This window comes from Mustela nivalis (assembly GCF_964662115.1).
Source record: "Mustela nivalis genome assembly, chromosome: 7".
Classification (NCBI taxonomy): Eukaryota; Metazoa; Chordata; class Mammalia; order Carnivora; family Mustelidae; genus Mustela; species Mustela nivalis.
This window is the reverse complement of record NC_139026.1, coordinates 9,424,472-9,448,182: the sequence shown is the minus strand read 5'-3', so window position 1 is coordinate 9,448,182 and position 23,711 is coordinate 9,424,472. Positions and strand designations below refer to the sequence as shown.

The following is a 23,711-nucleotide window of genomic DNA, read 5'->3' as shown; positions in this document are numbered from 1 at the left end:
AAGGAAAAGTCAAAAGACTATATTTCAGGCAGAAGAAAAGTGGAAATCTGAGATGCAAGGAAGATGACAGAACAAAGAAGTAAGAGACATCTACCCGCACACATATACACATGCATAGACGCACACAGCCAACTGTATGCTGGAGGCAGCTCATACTGGCTTGTAAGAACCTATTGCTAAATCCCATAAGGTGGTTGTTAAAGTGATGGTAACTTGAAATTGGCCATGGTGGGAGTATTTACACCATGGGACTTAGTGAACACTATAAATCAGGGCTTCTTCCCCCAGAGATCTGTCTCCCCAGCATACTAATGGACAAATCTAAATGAAAACAAACTTTGAAAGATAATAATAATGTCTTGTGAGCTTAAAAAAACAAGACAGACTTCAAATACAGGAAAACACCTATAGATATGATGGAATTAAATTATTTTAAAAGGCTTGATTATCTGAGGGAAGGCTAATGGTATCAATTAAATTTAGGCTTTCATAAGTTAAGCATGCACTACGGGAAAAAGAAATGAGTGCACAAATTTCAAACCATGGGGGAAAATACAATGATCAAAATTATTCAGTAATTCTAAGGCACCTGAGTGGCTCAGTCATTAAGTGTCTGCCTTCAGCTCAGGCTATGATCCTGGGGTCCTGGGATAGAGCCCCATGTTGGGCTTCTTGCTCAGCAGGGAGCCTGCTTCTTCCTCTCCACCTGCCATTTCCCCACTTGTGCTCTCTCTCTTTGTGTCACATAAATAAATAAATAATAACATAAATTTAAAAATCTTAAGAAAATAAATAATAAATAAACAAATAAAACATAAGGACTCAAGAAGACTGAATTAAAGGGTGAATACAGATACACCATACAAATACAATCAAAGAAAGCTAGTGTCTCTGTGTGTTGGTATCAGGATAAAATGGGCTTTAAAGCAAAAAGCATTCCTAGAGATAAAAACAGCTACTTCATAATAATAAAGGATCCCAGTCCTTTAAAGAAAAGAAAAATATATAACAACTTAAATATATATGCACTTAATAACATAGTGTCAAAATATTAAAACAAAAATTGACAGCACTATAGGGCAAAAGGGCAAGTTCCCAGAGTAGAAGATTTCAACATGGCTTCTCAATAATTGGTAAAAGTAGTGAGCAAAGACTTCTTAAGGGTATGGCAGAACTGGAAATCTTAAACAATATTCCTAGCCAATATGACTTAATCCACTGTGGAGAACTTGCACTCAATGCAAAATATATTCTTTTAAATTAGATGTGGGACATTTATAAGAATTGATTGTAGAGAAGTCCACAAACCAAGTCTCAACACATTTTGAAGGACTAAAATCATACAGGCATGTCCTCTAGCCACAAAGCAATTAATAAGAACAATATAACTAGAGAATTCCCTAGATTTAGAAATTGAGAAATGTATTTTTAAGAAACTATGGTTAAGAAATTATAATGATGGGGCATCCAGGCAACTCAGTTGTGGGAAGCCACGCAGAAGCTTGAGATATGAGCCAAACCAGGCCCTGACTTGCGCCTTCCTGACATTAAGGGATTAAGCAACCTCAGCAATGGAAAGGTTGAGTAGCGCTGAGAAAGGGTCTGTGCTATGAGTCTCATGATCGCCTATGTGACTACCCATTGGGGTTTATCAGGAACAGGACAATGCAGGCCTAAGTCATCAATCCATGCCTGGACCTTGCTGTTCTTGCATGGGCCATAAAATGCACCTGGCACCCTTCTTCAGTCCCTTCATCAATAGGGAACTTATCTATAAGCAAGCAACATGCTGGCGTCAGGATGTCTGTGTGTTTAACCTAAGGGAACTGGTAAACAAGAGCCTGGAGAAACTATTTTTGGTATGTGTGGGCAGTTAGTCTCCCCTAAGTGTTTCTGCTTTCTATATAATCATGCACACTTTGTAATAAAGTTGGCACTGCTTGGACATCATCCACTGTGTCCCTCCTGTCCCCATCTCTTTACATCTTGTCTTCGTCTCACCATCCTCTTACCCTCTCGACCCTAGTTGTGTTGTCGCGCTGGCCGCGACACTCAGTCGGTTAAGTGTCTACCTTCAGCTCAGGTCATGATCCCCAGGCCTTGGGATCAAGCCCCATATCCAGCTCCCTGCTCAGCAGGGAGCCTGTTTCTCCCTCTGCCTGTGCCTGCCACTCCCCCTGCATGTGCTCTCACTCTCTCTCTCTCTCTGTCAAGTAAATAAACTTTTAAAATAAATATCTTTTAAAGTTTTAAATAAAATAAAATTTTAAAAATATATAATGAAAATTAGGAAGCATTATGAACAAAGCAATCATACACATGCTTATGGGGTATCATTAAAACAATTCTTAGAGGGGTGCCTGGTTGGCTCAGTCAGAGATTGTGCAATTCTTGATCTTGGGGTTGTGAGTCTAAGCTCCACATTGGGTGTAGAGTTTACTAAAAATAAAGAAACTTAAAAAAAAAAACCTAGTTCTTAGGGGAGTGTTTAAACTTATACATACAACCCTATATACACATATATTATACAACAGATGGTTAAAAATCAATGAGCATCATTGATTTTAAGAAGTTAAGAAAAAAAACAGCTAAATAAACCCCAAAAAAGTACAAGAAAGATAAAAACAAAAGAAGTAAGTGAAACAGAAAACAAACACACAACAGAGCCAATAAATAGCTAAGAGCTGGTTTTCTGGAAGATTAATCCAACAGAAAAGCCTGTAGCAGGACTGGTAAAGAAGGTGTGCATAATTTGGGTTGAAGGAGGCATCACAACAGATCCTGCAGACATTAAAAAGATAATAAAGAGAACATTTTGAACACTCTATGCCAATCCACTTGAAGAGCTGAGAAACTTGACATGTCCCTAGAAAAAACCCCCAAACCAACTCAAAACGACATTTAGAAATTCAAAAAAATAGTCTCATATGATCATTAAAGAAGTTAACTCCACCATCAAAAATCTTCCTTCAAGCAAATCCCAGGCCTTGATCACTCCACAGGCAAATTCTACCAAGTATTCAAGGAAGAAGCAAAGTGTTTATTTTACTAACTCTTCCAAAAAAATAGAAAGAGGAAACACTCCCTCAAAACCAAAACCCAGCAACCCTCAAACAGGGAAAAAAATGGGTCCAACTCACCCAGGAATGTGGATGCAAAAATCTAAACAAAATTATTAGCTTGGTGGGGCCCCTCAGAATTCTCTCTGTAAAAGGCACCGGGAATTGAAAGCAGGAACCAGGAAAGGGACCTGTGCACCCCTGTGAACAGCAGCGTCATCAACAAGTCAAAAGATGGAAACAACCAAAACGTCCATCCGTGGGTGAACAGGCAATGTGGTGTATCCATACAATGGTGTGTTGTTCAGCCTTGACCAGGAAGGAAACTCTTGACACGTGTTCCAACATGGACGAATGTCAAGGACACTATGTTCAGTGAGAGGGACCAGCCGCAAAAGGACAGATATTATATGGTCCCCTTCCAGGGTGTCCCTAGAGTAGTCAAAATTCTAGAGAGAGAAAGTAGAATGGCAGTTGCCAGGGCCTGGGGATGCTGGGAATGGAGAGGTGTTTCATGGAACAGAGTTCTAGATTTGCAGGATGAAAAGTTTGCGGGGGCAAAAAAAGTTTGGGAAGTCAGCTGCGTACCAGTGTGAAGGTACTTACCACTTCCTCAACTGTACCTAAGATGGTTTCGATGGTTAATTTTTATGTTACATCTATTTTACAATTAAACATGGTCAAAGAAATAAATAAATGCTATCTCCAAAAATGTATAATTTACAGTAGCCCAAAACCCACGAAGAACATGAAGAGATAAAAACTACCACTGTGGGGCGCCTGGGTGGCTCAGTGAGTTAAGCCTCTACCTACAGCTCAGGTTATGTCCCAGGGTCCTGGGATTGAGTCCCACATAGGGCTCTCTGCTCAGCAGGGAGCCTGTTTCCCCCCTCTCTCTGCCTGCCTCTTTGCCTACTTGTGATCTCTCTCTCCATCAAATAAATAAAAACTACCACTGTGTAAGACCTCTATAGAAAGAAGCATAAATCTGCACTGAGAAACTTTTTTTTTTTTTAAGATTTTATCTTTTTGTTTGAGAGAGAGACAGAGACAGTGAGAGAGGGAACACAAGCAGGGGCTGTGGGAGGGGAGAAGCGGACTTCCCACTGAGCGGGGAGCCGGAGGCAGGCTCGATCCCAGGACTTAACGACTGAGCCACCAGCCCTGCACTGAGAAACTTTTTAAACCAGGGGAGTGTTTTACTATATTCTCTCATTGGGAAGCTCAGCGTTTTCAGAGGCCACTTCCCCCGCCCCCCTACGTAAGCGTACAGATTCAGTGTAATCTTTACCGAAGCACCAGTAGGATTTGATTTTCTATAGAACTGGGCGATCTGATGCTATCATTTACCTGGAAGCACAAACAGCTGCAAGTAATCTTTGTACAGCACCATGCATGCCAGGTGCTTGCTTGCTTTCTGCTTTCTTAAAAAATATTTTCAAAATATTATTTAAAAAATAATATTAAAATTTTTTTAAAATATTTTTAAAATATTCTTTCTGCTTTTTAAAATTTTTTAAAAATTTTAAAAATTTATTAAAAAATAAAATTTAAAAATTTTTTTAAAAATTTAAATTTTAAAAATAAAATTAATAAAAAAACAATTTAAGAAATCTCTATACCCAATGTGGGATTCACACACACGACCCCAAGATGAAGAGTCACACACTTCTCTGACCGAGCCAGCTTCAGGTGCTCCACCAGGTGCTTTCTAAATATTAACTTTTTGGGGTGCCTGGGTGGCTCTGTCAGTTAAGCGGTTGATTCCAAGGTCCTAGGATCAAGTCCCGCATCCGGCTCCTTGCTCAGCAGGGAGGCTGCTTCTTCCTCTGTGTGCCGCTTCTTCTGCCTGTGCTCTCTCCCTCTCTGACCAATAAAATCTTTAAAAATAAATAAATAAATAAATATTAACTTTTCTCCGCCTCATGAAAACCCTAGGAGGCAGGCAATGTGCTATTCTCATTTTTGAGAAGAGGAAACTTCAGGGCACTCAGTCTTAATCACTTCTCTAGGACGCGTCCAAGAAGAGCCGGGACACCCTTGAAGACGGACCAGGTGGGAAGCTCTGCTGTCCCAGATATTGGGACTCGCCATAAAGCGGAGGGACAGAGCCAGCCCATAGAACAGAACACAGAAACTGCTGAGCGGACCTGCAGAGAAAGACAGACCTCTTCACGGAGGAGGCTGGGGAAACTGTTACACATGTGGAAAACATGAAATTGGGGCTCCCCGATCCGAAAACCAATTCTAGGCTGATGAAGACCTAAACTGTGAAAGGCAGATCCAGAGAGATTGCTGGCCTGATGGGAAGATCACTTCCTGCCCCAAGATAAGGGAGGGTTCTTGAACGAACATAAAAAACGCAAACCATACAAACAAACAAACAAAACAAAAAGAAAAAACAAAAAAGGAAAAAGAAAAACATTTTTTTTTTAAGAAAAACATTTATAATTTCTGCTACATTAAGAACATCCATTCATCAACAAAACACTGTAAAGAGAATGAAAAGACAAGCCATGGAGTAGTAGGAAGGTTTTAAAATCTGTATATCCATCAAAGGACTTGTTTTCAGGATATAAAAAGATCTTAGAAGCCTCTTGGGGTGCTTGGGAGGCTCAGTGGGTTAAGCCTCCGACTCTTGACTTCCGCTCAGGTCATGATCGTGGGGTCCTGGGATTGAGCCCTGAGTGGGGCTCTATGTTCAGTGGAGAGTCTGCTTGAGAGTCTCTCCTCCCTCTGCCCCTCACCCTTGCTCTCTCTCTCTCTCTAAATAAGTGAATCCCCCCCAAAAAGGAGGCTCAACCCCTCGGGGGGGTTGTGGGTTCGAACTGCACGTTGGGTGTAGAGATTACTTTAAAATCTAATACGTACAAAAATAAATGCTTTTAACCCCCAAATCCCACAATCTAATTTTATGAAAAATAGACAAAACACTTGAATAGTAACTTTACAAAAGAAGAAATGCAAACCACCTTTAAAACATATAGAAAGGGGGTGCCTGGGTGGCTCAATTGTTAAGTGTCTACCCTTGGCTCGGGTCATGATCCCAGAGTCCCAGGATCGAGCCCCACATCGGGCTCCCTCTGCTTGGTGGAAAGCCCGTTTCTCCCTCCTCACTCCCCCTACTTGTGTTCTGTCTCTGGCTGTGTCTCTCTGTCAAATAAATAAATAAAACCTATAAAAAATTTAAAAAAGGGACGCCTGGGTGGCTCAGTGGGTTAAAGCCTCTGCCTTTGGCTCAGGTCATGATGCCAGGGTCCTGGGATCGAGCCCCGCATCGGGCTCTCTGCTCAGCAGGGAGCCTGCTTCCTCCTCTCTCTTTGTGCCTGCCTCTCTGCCTACTTGTGATCTCTGTCTGTCAAATAAATAAATAAAATCTTAAAAAAAAAACAACCACATATAGAAAGGTAGGGGCGCCTGGGTGGCTCAGTCAGTTAAGCATCGACTCTTGATTTCAGGTCAAGTCACGATCTCAGGGTCGTTAAATTGAATCCTGACTCCGGCTTACTCTGGGGGTAAAGTCTGCTTGAGAGTCTCTCTCCCTCTGCCCCTCCCCACCTCAAGAAAGAAAGAACAGAGAGAAGAGAGGAGAGGAGGGGAGAGGAAAAAGTAAAGCAGAAAAGGGAAAAAGGAAGGAAGGAAGGGAGGGAAAAAGGAAATTTAGGAAACCCACAGAGTAGAAAAAGAAAAGAAAAGGAAGGAAGAAAATTTAGGAAATCCACTTCACACCAGTTGGGACAGCAGCACCCCCGGGGGGCAGGACAGGAGCTAAGGGGCTGGGGACGTGCTCAAAGGGCTTTGGGACTTGGCTGGTGGTTATATGGGTGTTTGCTTTGTAATTATTCACTGAAGTGATTTATGTGCTGTTCTAAATGTATGTTCTATTTCACCATTTAAGAGAGACAAAATGTCCAGGATAAAATACATAAAAATGTTTTAAAAACATTATCTTTTGGTTTCTACCACATGAATGATATTTTCTTCCTTTTTATTTTTACATTTTTGTGTATTTTTCCAATTTTTCTTCAAAGACTATGCATTATTCTTAAATGAAAAAAAGAAGAAGAAGAAAAGGAAGGAAGGAAGGGAAAAAAGAAAAATGGAAAAAGCTTTATTATGAAAAGAAATACTCCCTCGCTCATACATCACCACCTCCAGGGAGCCCCCCCAGACCACCTCGCCCTCAGTCCTCAGGCCCCTGTCAGCTCATGAACACTTCTCAGTGCCCTGCTCTGGGGCAGATGCTGGGGCTGCAGAGAAACAAGGCAGCCACATTCCTGCCTCAGGGAGCTCAAGAGTCTGGCCGGTGACAGACACAGGCACGAGACAGACAAGAGAGCCCTCCCAGGCTGGGCAGCATGACAAAGAGGTAGCATTACTGTAGGCTCTTCTGGAACTTCTCAAACACCTGCAGCCATGCATGGCTGTCATTTTCCAGGTCATTTATTTCCCAACCAGACTGCAAATGGCTCACCGGCCTTTCCACCTGGCGGTGACCCCCTTCAACCGCCCCCCCCCCACACACACATGAACACACACGCGCGCATATGTACACACACACACAATGCCTGGGGCACAGCCTCACTCGGCAAAAGGTCCCAGGTGTGTGATGGACAAGAAGCGACCCCCTCTGACCCAGGGATGTGCCATCATGGTGGGAAAACAGCAGCCCCAGGTCGGGGGTGTCCTACAACAGAATTCTCCAGAAGCCCGTGGCCCACTTGGGAAGGAGTTATCAGGCCCTCCCAGCCCCCCGCCACTTTCACCAGACCAGGGCAGGGAAACCTCTGCTCCCCCAGAACAGCAGGAGGGCTGCCCAGCTGGGGCCACAGCCACAGCCTTCCTCCTGAGGCTTACTTGGGTTTCTTGACGTCGGTCATCTTGGTGTGCTCCCCAAACTCGCGCTTCAGGAACTCCTCCAGGGGCCCCGACTCGTAGGGCCGCGAGCCCCGGAACACCTCGTCCTTCATGCGAAAGTACACACCCCGCATGTAGGCCATGGACTTGCCTAGAACAAGGAGGGGGAGACACGAGGGTCCTGCTCCGACAGCCGCAGGGAGGGAGGCCAGTCAGGGCTCCTGGGCCTCTCCTTGGCCACTTCCCACAGAGGCCGAAATCCCCTTCAGAGCCCCGAGGCTCTGCACTTAATTCTGTAGCCATGATTTTGTATTTTGCTTAAAGAAGGGCCCTGAAAGTGTAAGCATTTATAAATCTAATCTAGACCAACCCCAGCTGGCTCAGAAGAGAAGGACCAACCCTGTCCTGTGGGCCCCTGGGGACAGGCAGGGTCAAAGGGGACAGGCTGCTCCTCTCTGGGGCCGGGGCTGAGGAGAGCTGGGTGTCTGCTCTTACGAGAGGATGAACTAGGTGACTTCTCAAATCCTATCCACAGTCCCGCCGGAGTCTGAAGAAGGAATGACCCTTTCTGGAGGAGGCCAGGACCTCCGCCCCCAGACCTCACGTCCCACTGGGCAGACAGATCCAAGAGAGCTTTTCTCTCGTGGAAGGCAGGAACTGGAAACCAGAGAGGGGCTGTGGGGCCCCGGAGGCCCGGGGACGGGGGTCTCAGCACATTGCCGACGGACAGACTGCAGACTGGACCATCCCAGAGCCCCACGGGACTCTGCTCCCAGCCGCCTCCCGACCTCATGCCCCCAACACCCTGAACTGCGGGGCCATGGGCTCCTCACACAGTGAACACCCAGATGCCTGCGGCTCCCCCATGGGACGGGGGCTCCCTAGCAGCGGGGGGGTGGGGCAAGCTCTTGTCTCAGCCCCACGACGCCATTGCCCAGCACAGGCCTGGCCTGGGGGCAGGAGGGTCCTCTCCCTGCACCTTCAGACCTGGGCAGGGGGTGCACTGGAGAGTCTGGGGCAGGGATAGCAGGTCAGGGAGGCCGAGGCAGAGGACCGTTCTTGCCTGGGCAGTAGCTGGCTCTGGGAGGACCCTTCTCTGGCAGCCTCAAGCAGCCCAGAGAGCTCCACAAAGGGAACTACCTAGAAGATGGTCAGGAAAGCGAGGCCCCTCTGTCACCTCTGCAAAGTTGTGATGCGTGGGGGCCCTGTGGCCCTGGAAAGTGCTGGGCTGGGTGTCTAGGGAGCTGTCCTAGCCCCCGCAACCCCACAGGGCTGGTTACGTGACTCTGAGGCACCCCTCTCCCCCCGCGGCCTGGATTTCCCTGTGGGTGAAGGCAGCATGCTGACTGGGACTCTGGCTTTCTTGGACTCCGTGGCTCATCCTTCCCGAGACCACCCACTGCCTCCGCCCTCAGACTGGTTTTCCTTACTCCCAGCACTTCCCAGGCCCTGTGGGGCCTGCCTCACCAGGTTATCAGGGAGAATGGTAGAGGAGACGAATGTGAAACTGCTTCGTACATGGAAAGGCTCGTTCTATCCCCCATGGAGGGCAGGGCACCCAGGCCCAGCCCCGGCCCCAGCCCTTCTCTTTCCAGCCTTGCACCCAATGCCCTCAGCCTCCCCCACAAAGGGCTTTCAGGGCCTCCCCTCCCCAGCAACCCTCTTTGCAAGGCTCTGAAACGAAACTGAGCACCATTTGAGGGCAGATCCCAACCACCACCCCCAGCCCTGCCCCTGCTGCCAGGGGCCTGCCCTCACTGTGCAGAATGGCCAGGGCCAGGATGCCCCCGGTGCTGGTCCCTGCCACCCAGTCAAAGAGATCCTTGGTGGCGACGCCCGAGGCCTTCTCAATGGCGATGAGGAGCTGGATGATGACGAGGCCCTTCACGCCCCCTCCGTCCAGGCAGAGCAGGTGGTCGTGGCTGTGGAGGGGACAGCAGTGGGAGAGAAGAGGGTCCCGTTACCGCCCAGCACTCTATGGGCCTGCGTCCCTGAGCATCTGTGAGCGCGGAAAGATAAGGCCCCATAGAGCTCGCTCGCTACTGGGGCCTTTTGGGGTGGAGAAGCAGGGGCACAATCAGTAAAGGAGTAAACATACAGTATCTCAGGAGGGGAAAAAGTGCAACTAGCAATAAGGAAAGGGGCCAGGTGCCACCTCAGCAGACACTGGGTCTGTCCCTCCCACTTGGTTTTGGTCAGGTCTGGATTTCCAGACCCGCCCTGCAGCAGGTGCCTAAGTAAAGTCTGTTTGAATCAGACAAGTCTGGGGGAGAGGGCTGGTACCCAGCAGAGGCCAGGAATGCTGGTGGAGAGGGTGAGGGCCGTCCTCCCAGTGGGCGGGGCAGGGGAGGAGGGGCACAGGAAGAGGGACCGTCTGTCTGTCTGTACGCCAGGAGCTGTGAGGTCCTTTTCCCAGTGTGAATTTACAGAAACATCCCAAACCCCTTTGAGGCATGCACTCCCTGCTCCCCCAGTGCACATCTGTGAAGGAACGAAGCTCAGAGGTGAGGTGACCCTCCGGAGTCCCAAGATTGGGAACTGCTACGGCCGGGTCCCCAACTGAGGTCTGCTGACTCCAGAGTGCTCGGTCACATGCCCTGACACGTCTCCCATGGCCCAGCCGTGCCCAGTTCCCGGCCCTGAGGAAGGCTGTCACGGTCTATGCTCAGACCGGGAAGCTTCCTTCTGGTCTCCTCATCCTTCTGTCTCGGCTTAAAAGTCCCTGCCGAGAGAAGCCTGCTCTGAGGCCCTCAGTTCCCCCAGCTCAGCCTGTTCCTCTTCAACCGCTCTCTCTGTGGGGAGCACTCCTGGCTTCCATAAGCATTTCCGGTTTCTTCTGCACTGCCCCCCGAGATGGGCTGGAAGCTCCCTCCATGCAAGGCTGCATGTCTAGGGAACTCGGGAGCCACCCAGTAGACAGCTGGGAGATGGGGACCAGACTGGCTGAACTCTAGGGTCCCATCTTCCTGGACCAGCTGCCCGGCCCTACAGCAAGCCCAGAGGGTGGCAGGGGAGGCTGGGCTGTCACTGGAGGCCCAAGCAGACATGTGAGGGACCCTTCTAAGGATGTAGGGCTTACATCAGAGACATCGGCCCAGACGGAGCACGGCGGAGCGACGTGACCCACAGCTCCGCATGGGGAGGTCCCTCCAGGGGCGTCCTGATTCTCTCCTCAGTCCCGCCCGCAAGGAGGGCGCTCCGGCTGGGGCTAACTACCCTGGTCCTGCCAGAGAATCTGCCTTCTCTCCTCTTATGGGCCAGAACAGGTCGGTCCTCCTGCTGGTACCTTCCTTGGCCCCCACGCAGGTGTGTGCACATGTGTATGCATGTACATGTGCCGCCGGGAGGCGCGGTGGCAGGAACCTCTAGAGTGTGGATGGGGCAGGGGCGCCTCCAGGGCGCATGTCACAGGGCAGCCTTGGAAAGGAGTGGGACCTACCAAGGGTGAGCCAACCCTTCAGGCAAGGAGAGGTAGAGCCACCTGTCTGCCACGGCAGGAAGGGCGTGAGCTCCAAAGACCCAGGCTCAAGTCTGCTCTGATGCTCACTGTGTGAGCCAGAGGTCGCTTCACCTCTCGGGACTCAGGTCCCTCACGTGCAGAACAAGGCTCCCAATCCCTCCCCGGGCAGGCTGTTGGGAGCATGGAACAGTAAGAGCCAGAGAACAAGAAAGCAACTCTATTATGGAAAGGAGAAGAGAGAGCGAGCGAGCACAGTTGATCCCAAGCACGTCCGTGCCAGAAACTTGCCGCGCGTGGCAGACAATTTCTGAGCCCCAGGGACTATCCTCAAGGACCAAGGCCTCTGCTCCTTGTGCCCATCTCCCAGGCCTGCCTCCAAGAATGGGCCTGTGTACAGCAGGTGGGAGAAGCCGGCCCATCCACGAGCTCCATGGGGGGAAGCAGGCCAAGGGACACGGTGGAACCAGGGGAAACAGGCCAAGGGACATGGTGGAACCAGGGGAAACAGGCTCAGCATCACAGAGGGGATCTGGGAGACCTTCCCCAACAAATTGGGACAAGAGCAAGAGGGAACGGACAGGAGTGCTGCCACCTCCATCGTGTGACCCCTGCGCCCGCATGGTCACTGATGAAAGAGCCGACCCAGGCTCTCTGAAGAGCTGGTCCCTTCGCTGTGAACTACAGAGGATGCACACTACCTCGCAGGGAACCTGGTGGGGACCAGCCGAAAGCCCCAGCCCGCTGGAGGGCACCAGGCAGAGCGGTGAACGCACAGTCTCCCCCGCTCCTCCACTTACGTTCGCTTCTCATCCCTCATGGAGCTGAGGATGAAGGCCGGCTTCCGGGACCGGGAGATGTGTACGATGTCTTGCAGTTCTGGGAAGCACAGGGTAGGGTGGGCCAGAGCCCCACAGGGCAGGCTCCCACCATCCCATGGGTGCAGAGAGCAGCTCTGGGGCTATGCCCTCCCCCAACTGCCCCCAGCAGGAGCACCTGCCTCCAGCCACTGGGAAGGGGTCTGTGTCCCAGGACCCAGGTAAGCCAGAGGCCACCAGCCCCTTGGGGTGAACTGGGCTAGAACGTGGAGGGGAGCCCACGGCTCTGGGAAGGGCCCCAGCCCACCCGGCCAGCTCCAGACTCTCCTTGACGCCATCCTCCCGAAGCTCCGAAGCCCAAGCACCCCGCCATGCCCCATGCTTCTCAGTTCCCAAAGCATTTTCTCATGCATTGGGCAAGTGCAGCTGCTGACATCCATCATCACCAGAATCCTTATCCCCAATTTCCAGAGGAGGCTCAAGGAGCTTAATGGGACTGACTCGTCCAAAGTTCATGTAGCCGAAAGGGCTGAGTCTGGACATTCCTTGAGGATGAGTCCACGGTGAAGGGAGATAACCAACCGCTCTCCAGATGCTGCTCATCCTGATCCCAGGTCTAGAAACTTCAGCAGCCTCTCAGATCAGCCACACCCACCAGTCCCTCTGTTCTGCTCTGCGCCCCAATCCCCCACCCCCACCCCCACCCCCAGACGGACTGCCTGCCCTCCTGCCTGGGCCGGCACTGCCATGCCATCTGGCTTCCAACAGGCCCTCCCCATCCCTGTGCAGAGTCTAGAAGCAGCAAAGTAGGAATGCAGGCTGCAAGGCAGGATACCCCCTCTTCACCAGGGCCTGTGGCCAGAGGGTGGGCGAGATGAGCAGGACAGACTGGCCAGGAGAGGCAGTGGACAGAGTGCCAGGGAGAGGGCGGAAAGGCTGGCTGCGTGCGTCGGGCCTGCAGCTGGGAAAGAGAGGGAACTAGAGCTACAGTGAGCCCGGGGCTCAGCAGGCTCACCAGCCCCTAGAGGCCCGGAGCATTACCCATCTGATGCCGCGCCCCAGGCCCACCATCCCGCCTGGCTTGGGTGACGGCCTGCCTGTAAAAGTGAGAGGTAAAGATGGGGTGGGGGTGGGGGAGAAGGGCCTGGGTGGGGATGGGCAGGGGAGGAGAGGAGCCAGGCCACACGCACCGACTGTGGCTGTGGGCTCTGCCTCGCCTGACTCCAGGGTAGGCTGGGCTATACTGGCTAACGGTGCTGGTGTCTGCTTCCACAGCAAGGTGGGAAGAAGAAAGCTGGCTTGCCAAGGATTGGTTTCTGACTGCCCTGTTCAGGGGACACTACTCTCAAATGATCTCGGGCCCTGGTTGGGCCAGCCCACAGAAAGCCCAGAGGATGGACCGCCATCTCCTTGGGAGCCATCTCCATGGGCACCAAGGACACAAAGGGGCAGAGGCAGGTTGCCTGGCCATGTTCAAAGGCCTGTAGGTCACCAAAGGGGCCAGCAGGGGACACACAGGCCCCAGGCCTGACAGAATGCACAGTGTGGCAGAAACACTCCTCACTGGAACCATGAAAGCAACCTCCCTCGTGGGTGCCCTGGGGATGCCCAGACCTGAGACGGTGTCCAGGGCACTCTCTCAGGAGACATGGACTGTGGGCCAACAGCCAGGGACGCCACCACCACCCCCCACCCACGGCCCTGGGCTCCATCGGTTGCTGGTTGCCTCCAGAGGCTGACAGATCCTGCCCCATCGTTCCTTGCTCCCTTAAACCACTTCTACCCTAGACCCTGTTTCCTTGAGATCAAGACTGCTCTGATCCCAGCACCTGTGGACCAGCTGGAGAGGACGGGAGTGTGGTGGAGTGGGGCCAGGTTGGGGGGTGGGGGCCGGGGGAGGCCTACCTAGGTTGTTTAAGCTGATCGGTGGGGGCTGAGATCTTTCCAGGGAGAAGGAGTGATGTGTTGTAGTGGAGCTCTGCTCCGAGGGGGCCTCTTGGGTGAGTGGGAGACTGTAGTTGGCCCCTATGGTTCTCAGCAGAGTTAAGAGCGTCTTCCTGGTGACAACTAGTCAGGGTTTGGGGAGGGGGGAATTGCACAGGATCACAAATGATGTCAATACGCAAGTGAGAGGCCCTTCCTTTCCACACCAGGCCCCCTCTCTCATCTACCAGGTGGCCTGGGTATGTGGGGGAACTGGGTGTGGGCAGGGGGTGTGGCGGGGGCTGACTCCAGTCTGTTATAAAGAGCTTCCCGGGGTCTGGGAAGGCACGGAGGTCAACCACAGAATATGGAAGTCCAGTCCGAGTACTTCGGGCCACAGAGTATGCCCAGTTTGAGTATTTGGGGCCCCCCTTACCCTTCACTTTCAGTCAAGAAACCAGGACTCCAGGGGTGCCTAGGTGGCTCAGTGGGTGAAGCATCTGCCTTTGGCTCAGGTCATGATCCCAAGGTTCTGGGATCGAGCCCCATGCCCTGCCATGCCGCGGTCCCTGCTCAGCGGGGACTGTTTCTCCCTCTCCCTCGACCCCTCTCCTTGGCTCCCACTTGCTCGCTCTTTTTCAAATAAATAAATAAAATTTAAAAAAAAGAAGAAGAACAAGAAAACAAGATTGGGCTTAATTATATCTAATAAAAATTATTAATTTAAAAAGAAAGGAAACAGGACTCCTGCCTCTATGTTCAGCAGGTCTCAAAACCACTGAACCGAGGGTCCCTTCCAGAACTCAAAACAGACCACGCAGCCTGGAGGCATTTACCCTCCTCCTAGCACGCACATGCGCACTGGCACCCTAGCAGCTACACACCCACAGCAACATCCCCAACTCCCCATAAACCCCTGGAGGGGACCCAGACTTCTGTGGAGAATGATCTGCTTTTTCCAGCTCTGATGCCAAGGCTCCCCAAGTGAACATGCGGGGCGTGCAGCAAGCCTGTGTGCACTGGGCATGCGCATACCAACCCCCCAACCCCCCCAACCCCCGGCCCCGGTGCCACGCATGCGTCAACCCATGGTTGTTCCTACAAGCGGTCCCGTGGTGAATTCCCAAAGAGCAATTGGCTAAAGACTGCTGTAGGTCCCAACCACCTCCCCGGGAGTCCAGGCATCCTGAGGAAGGATTGGGGCCATACAGAAGAGGACACTGTATGGCGAGCCCCCTGTTGGGACCATCTACTGGTGATGGCCCTTGTTCTTGTGCAAAGAAAGCTTCCCCTCTCAGCCTCCCAGGTGCTCCTGGAAACTCCACGCAGGGAGCAAGGTGGGGAGGGGGTGAGTAGGGACAGGATGCTGGTGCCTGATGGCTGGGACCACTCTCTTCCCCTGGGCATGAACCCACCCACCCACGCCCAACTCTGGTCCAGAGTGCAGGGCACTTACGTTTGCTGATCTTGGAGGCTATGAATGCAGGAGTCTCCCCAGAGTCATTGGGGGTGTCCACCTCTGCCCCAAACACAATGAGGGCCTTGATCATCTCCACATTGTCTTTCTGTTGGGGAATGGAGTAAGGGGAAAATGCAACAGCTCAGGGAAAGAAGAGGGAAAGGACACCAGCTTTTTTCACCTTGCTCATCAACTCGGTGGGCTTCTCATGGGCAAGGAAGAAGATGCTGGAACGTTCGGAGCCCCCACCCACTTAATAACCTAGGCAGAAGCTGGAAGTGACTCACTCCCAGTCCCCAGCCCCCCCAGAAATTTCCGGAAGCAAGGCCTTTATGACCCCCACCCCGGGAGCCATGGGGACACTGAAGGGTCAGCTGCTGATCACTTTCAGGAGCAGCAGCAAAGGGCAGGCAGGGAAAGGGAAGGCTGTCCTGCCCATCATGTCAAGGGTGTCTTTTATGAGGGGTAACGGAGTACACATCCTCCCTGATGGCCGTCTTCAAGTGCAGCTTCAACATCTGGAGGCTGGGCAGGGGAGCGCAGGACATGGTTTCCCAAAACAAACCTAATAAGCTGGCCGCCTGGAGACCAGAGCTCTGGTCTCATCACCTCCCTCTTCCTGGGATCAATTTCCTTGCCAAGAAAATGAAGAGTCGTGTCTAGAATACAGCTTTCCAAATGGTGGTCCATGTACATTAGGATTTACACAGGCACAGCTAAGTATGTGTGCTTGAATGGTTAGTTAAGCATTTCTGTTTTCGTTACCTTCTATTGCATCACTGGTTTACCCCTTTCGGTAGCGATCGAACACTTCCTTCTAAATAAATTTAAGTTTAGAAGCAAACCAACCAACTTAAATGATTAAGGTCATAACCGTAAATGTGGTTCATGAATGTGCCAAAAACTGCAAGGCTCGTCCGCAAGTGCCTACAGTATGGGAAACAAGGGACATCGGCAGTTCTCGAAGAGCGATCTGTGGCCCCTCCGTGAATATGGGAGACCCTCTGGAAGGTTCATGAGCATCCCACTGTTTTCATAGGGGTGCTGCTCTTAATCTCGGAGTCTTGAGTTTGAGCCCCGTATTGGGTGGTAAAGATTACTAAAAAAGATAAGTAAACTTAAAAAAAAAAAAAGAAAGAAAGAAAAAAAGAAAGAAACCCTGCTTTATAAAAAAAAAACCAAGATGTTCCCTTTTTGCGTTGCGTTGGCTTTTGCACCAATGGTGTAAAAACAGTGATGGATAAAACTGCCCAGGCCTCCACAAGACTGGGGCATCAAACTAATACTTGCCCTGGTTTTCCTTTCTGCCACCCGTTCACAGAAAGAAATCACCCAGTTAATTAAATAGCCAGTTTCCCTTAGGAAATGTCCTTCATTCAGTAAGAATTAATTTTATTAAATTTTGACACTGTCTACTCTGTGTCATTAGATGGAGAGAAATCGGGACACCTGGGTAGCTCAGTCAGTTAAGTGTCTGCCTTCGGCTCAGGTCATGATGCTAGGGTCTTGAGATCAAGTCCCGCATGGGGCTCCTTGCTCAGCGGGGAGTCTGCTTCTCCCTCTCCCTGACGCTCCCCCTGCTTATGTACTCTCAATCGCTTTCTGACAAATAAAATCTTAAAAATAAAAAAAGATGGAGGGAAAGCATAGGCATTTCTGGGGCATACTAAAGCCCAACCATCATCTTGAGGAAAAGCATGGATGCAATTGTTTGGGTTGTGAGCAGAACCAGCTTTTTTTTTCTTGGAACGCCATTTTTACTTGGGATCATGACTGAAGAGCCAAATGTGATGGGTCAGCCTTGGGTATGCAGAAGACACGTTCTCAAAAATGAATGCAGTGAGCCTGGCACTTCAAGAAAAACGCCCACCGCGTTTTGTGCCAATGATAAAATTCAAGCTCGCAAACAAAAATGGGAATTCCAGAACACTTGTATATGCCATGACGGGCTTGACAGTCTCCCAGAACTGTAAGACTCTTCTGATGAGATCAGTGGGGATATTTATAAACATGGGGTTTCGATCCCGTATAATGAAATGGTTCAACAGTCCTACGCATGCACAGTGAACCAGTATTTTCCAAGGATGACCTGAAATCACACAGGGGTAAAAGATGCAAGGGGAGTGCAAGAGATACCAAGGGAATGAAGTATAATACCGAGATGGTTGTGGATCCCACTTGCAACTGACTTGGCAGAAACTAACCCTCCTCCAGTTTAGGTGCAACAGTGAAGAATATTCATGATTCTCTGAGAAGGCGCTACTGTGTATCTTTTTCAACAACCTGTCTATGTGAGCCCAGACTGTCTTCAAACCCAACTTACATTCAACAACACACTGCAACAGAATAAATGTAGCAGAAGACAGGAGAATCAACAGTCTTCCCCCATGCCAAGCATTAAAAAGATTCGCAAAAATGTAGAACAAGGGGCAGCTAGGTGGCTCAGTGGGTTAAAGCCTCTGCCTTTGGCTCAGATTGTGATCCCAGAGTCCTGGGATCGAGCCCCACATTGGGCTCTCTGCTCAGCGGGGAGCCTGCTTCCCTTCCTTTCTCTTTGCCTGCCTCTCTGCCTACTTGAGATCTCTGTCAAATAAATAAATAAAATCTTTTTAAAAACATATAAAATGATGCCAACTCTTTTCGATTATTTTTGGTTTGAGGGGAAAAAAAAGTTGTTTTTCATGAAAATGTTACTTATTGAGGTTAGACTGTGACTGGTGAATTGTCATTTTTAACTGAATATTTTGGAAACTTCTTATTTTTAATCTTTAATCTGGTAAATATAGATAAAATCCATATCAATGAAAAGTCTTTGGAATCGTCAATATCACTTATTAAGCATACAATGGAACCACATGGACCCCAAATTTTGAGAACTGATGAGCTAGATAATTCTATGGGATCATTCAGTGCTGAAAATGGCCACGGTTTTATTTAGGGCTTCCACCTCCCAGACAACAATGTCGCCACACGGTTATGGCCTTTGGTATAAAACAGCATGTATCTGAGTGTGTCCTCAATCTACATCTTTTAGAGTCCCAGAGGCCTGTCCAGTCCCATCCCTTGGTGATCCGTGGAACGTATGCACATACACGTGGTACTGCTACAGAATACGAGGTACCGAATACCTACACATGTCAGTGACGAGTGACATTCCCTCCCTGCAATTTGTATGTTCATACTCTGGTCGTCTCTCCACATTGGAGGGGCTTTAAGGGCAGGACCTATGCTCTATAATAAGCCCCAAACTGTGGCCAATCCCTATAGTGAGCCACCAAGATGAGAAGGCAGACCCTGCCTTCTGAGAGCTTAGAGTCCCCCTCTAAGGCGTGGACTAGGAGACCAGAATCTCTAAGGAGATAGGAACAATATGTAGATGAGTACTCCCCCTAAGGCTGCAGGACAGGGGGAGAACTGCCATCTCCGGGACATCTCAGGGATGTTCCTGGAGTTACCAAGGGTCTGCCGCTTTCTTCTCTCAACAGCTCTGCCAGGTGGGAGATGATACCCCGGGTTTCCAGATAAGGACACTGAGGCTGACAGGTGACTTGGCCAAGGCCACGGCAGGTCGCTGAGGCTATACTTCCCCTCTCACCATGCACCTGTCAAATGGGGAGCCCAGGAGCAGGAGGGACTGCGGCGCAGAGGAAGGAGGTGATATTTTGGGTTGAGAGGGGGACACGGAAGGTTTGTGAGGGAGAAGGTGGGGTCTTGAGGAAAGATTCCCAGTGGGGGTTGGAGGGGGCACCGCGGGAGGGCAGCCACAGGCAGGTGGGGGCAGACGCAGGCTCACCGACATGGCCAAGTGCAGCGGAGTGTTGCCATGTTCCCCGCGGGCGTCCGCATTGGCCCCGTAGGTCAGCAACGCCATGACGCAGTCGAAGCGGTTGCGCATCACAGCCACGTGCAGGGCCGTGTTCCCTGTGCTGCTGGTGCTGTTCACGTCGCAGCCCCGCTTTAGCAGCATGCGGGCCATCTGCGGGAGACAGGGTCCGTGCCGGAGTGCGTGGTGACACCCGGGCACTGCCACCTCCCCCCTGAGACTCCTTCAGGAACTGGACTTCTGGAAAGCTCTAGCCGCAATAACAACTCAGGGGGTGAGCCCCAGTTCTGGGGGTGGCCCTAGACCTTGGCCCATGCTGTCAGCACCCCAGAAGTAGAGGACAAAAGGCTAAAGATATGCTGATTTAAGGGGCTTCTGGGTTCTTTCCTGGAGGGAACAGGACCCCATGCATCTCTGCAAATTCCCAGAATGGCCCCACTCCCTGCGACCATCCCTGGGGTCCTGCAAAGGTCTGACCACTCCCTGGGCCTGGGCAATACACAGCCCTACACGAAGCAGCCCCGGGGAGCCTGGTCTTTGGAGCCCAAACAGTCCAGAGCCCAAAGCTCAACCCCATTTCATCCCCGTCCTCTGAACTTGGGGGGGGGGGTCACCACGCCCCCTGCACCCAGTTTTTCTCTTCTGTGAAAATAGAAATGTAAGTGTCTACTTCACAGAGCAGTGACAATGCACGACAAAACGTACACGGAAGGGCCTGACTTGGTGTCTAGCCACTGGCAGGCAGAAGGTGCCCTACAGAGGTCGGTAATCTCCTCCCTCCCTTGTTTAAGAACAAGCCACAGTCTCGGGGGCACCCAGTGCTCTGCCAAGCTCGGCTTCCAGAGACCTCCATCCTCCCCAGGGGGTGAAGCCTGGCTTAGGGAAGGCCTCTGGGGAGCTGCCCAGCCAAGTCCTCACACACCTTCTGTCTGAGTTACAAAGAATTTTCTCACACATTACCTCGCTGACTTCACCTTAATTCATACGCAAAGAAACCACGGAGGGGACATGTCACTGTGCCAGTGAGCGGCAGAGCAACACCAGACTGTCCTTTCCCCCAGTGGGGCCACTAAGAGACCAACCCCCACAGCGCCATCCCCAGAGTCATCTTAGGAACTGCCCTCCTGTGGGCAACTGAGGAACTTGGGGCTCTGGGACTCCACCCCTGCCCATCTACCACTCCCCTTCAGACTCTGCCCCCTGCCCATCTACCACTCCCCGTCAGACTCTGCCCCCTGCCCGCCTACCATTCCCCCTCAGACCCCGCCTACCTCAGCGGTCTTGGCCCAGTGGAGGGGGCTGGCTCCATAGCGAGGGTCTTTGCTGTGGATCTGGTTGCTGTCCATGCTGATGATCATTTCAGCACACCTAGGGAGAAAGGAGCCATGGGGCAGTACAGAAGGTCGTTGAGGTGGAGGGAGGTGGCCTGGGGCTGGAAAAGGCCAAGACCTGGGGCTTTATCTCCTGGTGAAGGAAAGTTTCTGCAAAATTTCTGTTGGTTTTGCAACAGAACCAACCAACATGTAAACCAGTATATGGTATGTCAAAGCTCAAGCGCCCACCTCCAGGAAGCCTTCCCTGATAACTCCAGTTAGCAATGATCGCTCTCACTGGTGTTGGCCTTAAAGTCAGGTAGGCCTGAGGTCCAGCCCCAGCTTCCTCACTGGCTGATGTCTGGGAAGTGGCTGAGCCCATCTGCAACACGGGCCCAGTCCTAACTGGACTGGCGGGAATTAAAGGAAAGAAGACATTTCACTTCTGTGCCTGGCACATGGCTGCCCTCCATCCCCCGCCATCCACTGCTGGTGTTTCATGAAATGACCGGCATCCTGCAGGAAGTCCAGGCAGATGAGTTACAGATTTATTTATTTACCTGAAAGAGAGCAGGGGGAGGGGCAGAGGGAGAGGAAGAGAATCTTAAGCAGACTCCATGCTGAGTGCAGAGCCCGACCTGGGGCTCGATCTCATGACCCTGAGATCACAACCTGAGCTGAAATCAAGAGTTGGATGCTTAGCCGGCTGAGCCACCCGGGTGCTCCAGGCAGAGGAGTGAAGACAGCAGTTGCTTTCCACTCCCAGGTCTGTGACCAAAACACAAAGAGATGCCCGTACATCCATATTCCTAGCAGCATTAGCCGAAAGAGGAACACCCAAGTGTCCACTAGCAGGTGGAGGGAAGAGCAAAATGTGGTCCATGGACTATTATTCTACCTTTAAAAGGAAGGGATTCAGGGCACCAGGGTGGCTCCATTGGCTAAGCATCTGCCTTTGGCTCAGGTCATGATCTCGGGGTCCTGGGATTGAGCCCCGCATCCCCGCATTGAGCCTGCTCAGCGGGGAGCCTGCTTTTCCCTCTCCCTCTGCTGCTCCCCGTGCTTCTGTGTGCGCCCTCCCTCACTCTTTTGTATTGTTTACAAAAAATAAACAAAATTCATTTATTGTAGGTCATATAAATAAAATCTTAAAAAAAAGGAATACATGCTACAACACGAATGAACCTTGAAAACATTTTGCAAAGTCAAAGTCAACTCCCAGGTGCAAACCCAGCTCTGTAAAGGTCAACTGGGTTGACATACATAGCAGAGGGGCTCCCAAACTGGAGCTGGGACAGGACCTCTCTCCATAACTCTGATGCTTGAGATTTTCTAGGGCACAGCGGTGCTGGCTACTGCGTGCTGGCAGAGGGATGTCCCCGTCGGGGCCCTGGGAGGACGTGGCCATGCGGGGCTGTCTAGGGCACGCCCATTGGTGTGAGGCCACTCGCATCATGTTCTGTGCATGATCCCTTGTGATGTGTAGCAGCCCCACGGTGGGGGGCCTGGCAGGGCCAGAGAGGAATGCGGCTGGAGGTGTCTGAGCAGGGAGCAAGCCAGGCAATACCAGGACCCTGGACAAGAAAGCCTGAGGCGGCCGGAAGTGAGCCAGCATGGGACTGACACGCTACCTCCGGGGAGAAAAGAGCATCAGCCATCATGTGTGCCCATTCGGGCTGCAACCTGCAATCAGGGCATGTGACTACTGGGAATGAGGGTGTTGGTACCATCCCTGGTCAAGTCTTCCTGAAAGTTCTAGCCCACCTTGGCTGTGCTGCGGAGGATCAGGGAAAGGTGGGCTGGCCCACACTTGAACTAGACCTTTGAGGGGATGGCCATGCCAGCGGGGCCGGCAAGGTGGGCGCAGACTCTCGGAGACTCCAGGAAAAGGGAAAACCCGAGGGAGGGCAAGGCCTGCCCCACCCCCACGCACCTGCCACCCTCTGTGCTCATCCCCCTGCCTGTCCAGCACACAGCCTAGAAGGACCCGGTGACTTCCGTGTCACCTGTCCTGGAGCTACTCTCTTCCCTGTCTCTTTAAGGCCAGCGCTTAGCACAGCGCCCAGATGGAGGGACCAACGGACCCGTTCATTCTGTCAGTCAGTCATCCTAGACACTGTTCCCACTGGGCACTGTTTTGAGATATTCATCTTTTTTAAAAAAGGTTTATTTATTTGAGAGAGAGAGAGAGAAAGAGCCTAAGCAGGAGGGGCAGGGAAAAGGAGAGAGACAGAATCTCAGGTGGGCTCAGGGCTCTCACCACCCCGAGATCGTGACCCCAGCTGACACCAAGTGTCAAATACCCAATCGACTGCACCACCCAGGCGCCCCCCTCATCTTTTATCCCCCCCCTCCCCTGCCACACACACACTTCATATGGAGAGTTTTCCTGAGACCAGGGTTTCGCAGGTCTGAAGAGAGGGAAGAAATGCGAGAGTGGTCCAGAGCTCCCCAAGGCCTGGGCCTGGAGCCTTCGCCCAGCAGCGCCACTAGCCCGGAACCATGGACACATCGAGGCAGAAGGGGCTCGGGGCTACGCCACCAAGAGATCCTGGGCTTCCAGCCAGGAATCTGCAGAAGCCACAGGGGAGCACTGTAGCCACAAAGGTGTTCAGATCGGGCTGGTGGGCTTAGACAGAAGAGGACCCATCTCTAGGACCCAGCCCTCTCAGGGTGGCACGCAACTCTGACAAGGAGTCACGTGCCGGCGGACCACCTGGAGGAGGTGGAAAAGAAGGACTCCGGGGAAGATCTGGATGGTTCTTCTCTCATCGGTAAAGGGAGGTTCGTGGCCAGAAATGAAGGTGTATTACAGAAAACATTTCAAAATTCTACTCTTTGCACAGCTGACTTTCTGGACTGAGGCTCACATCCACTACAGGTTCAAGTACCTTGTTCGGGCCAAGCTGGCCTCTGGCCCAAATGTCGGAAATGCATGGAATGAGCCCACAGAAGCCAGGGCTCACCCGTGCTCCAGAAGAAGTGCTGCGCGAGCCGCAGGC

General features: G+C 51.5%; 1 protein-coding gene across 23 annotated transcripts in view; it reads right to left on the bottom strand.

Moving 5' to 3' along the window:
• Positions 1–23,711, bottom strand: part of PLA2G6 (phospholipase A2 group VI) — a 61,125-nt gene that overhangs the window by 7,227 nt on the left and 30,187 nt on the right. For 12 of the 23 annotated variants that reach the window (XR_014314100.1, XR_014314103.1, XR_014314105.1 and 9 more), the window contains 7 exons: positions 20,668–20,764; positions 19,367–19,549; positions 15,571–15,679; positions 14,097–14,258; positions 12,174–12,252; positions 9,675–9,838; positions 7,917–8,067 (listed from right to left, as the gene is read on the bottom strand). Coding sequence is in view for 13 of the 23 variants with exons in the window: in XM_082740155.1 (XP_082596281.1) it covers positions 7,917–8,067; positions 9,675–9,838; positions 12,174–12,252; positions 14,097–14,258; positions 15,571–15,679; positions 19,367–19,549; positions 20,668–20,764 (945 nt within the window). In the remaining 10 variants the exon portion in view is untranslated. The remainder of the gene's footprint in view (positions 1–7,916; positions 8,068–9,674; positions 9,839–12,173; positions 12,253–14,096; positions 14,259–15,570; positions 15,680–19,366; positions 19,550–20,667; positions 20,765–23,711) is intronic. The other 11 variants (XR_014314101.1, XR_014314102.1, XR_014314104.1 and 8 more) reach the window with 1 other exon arrangement.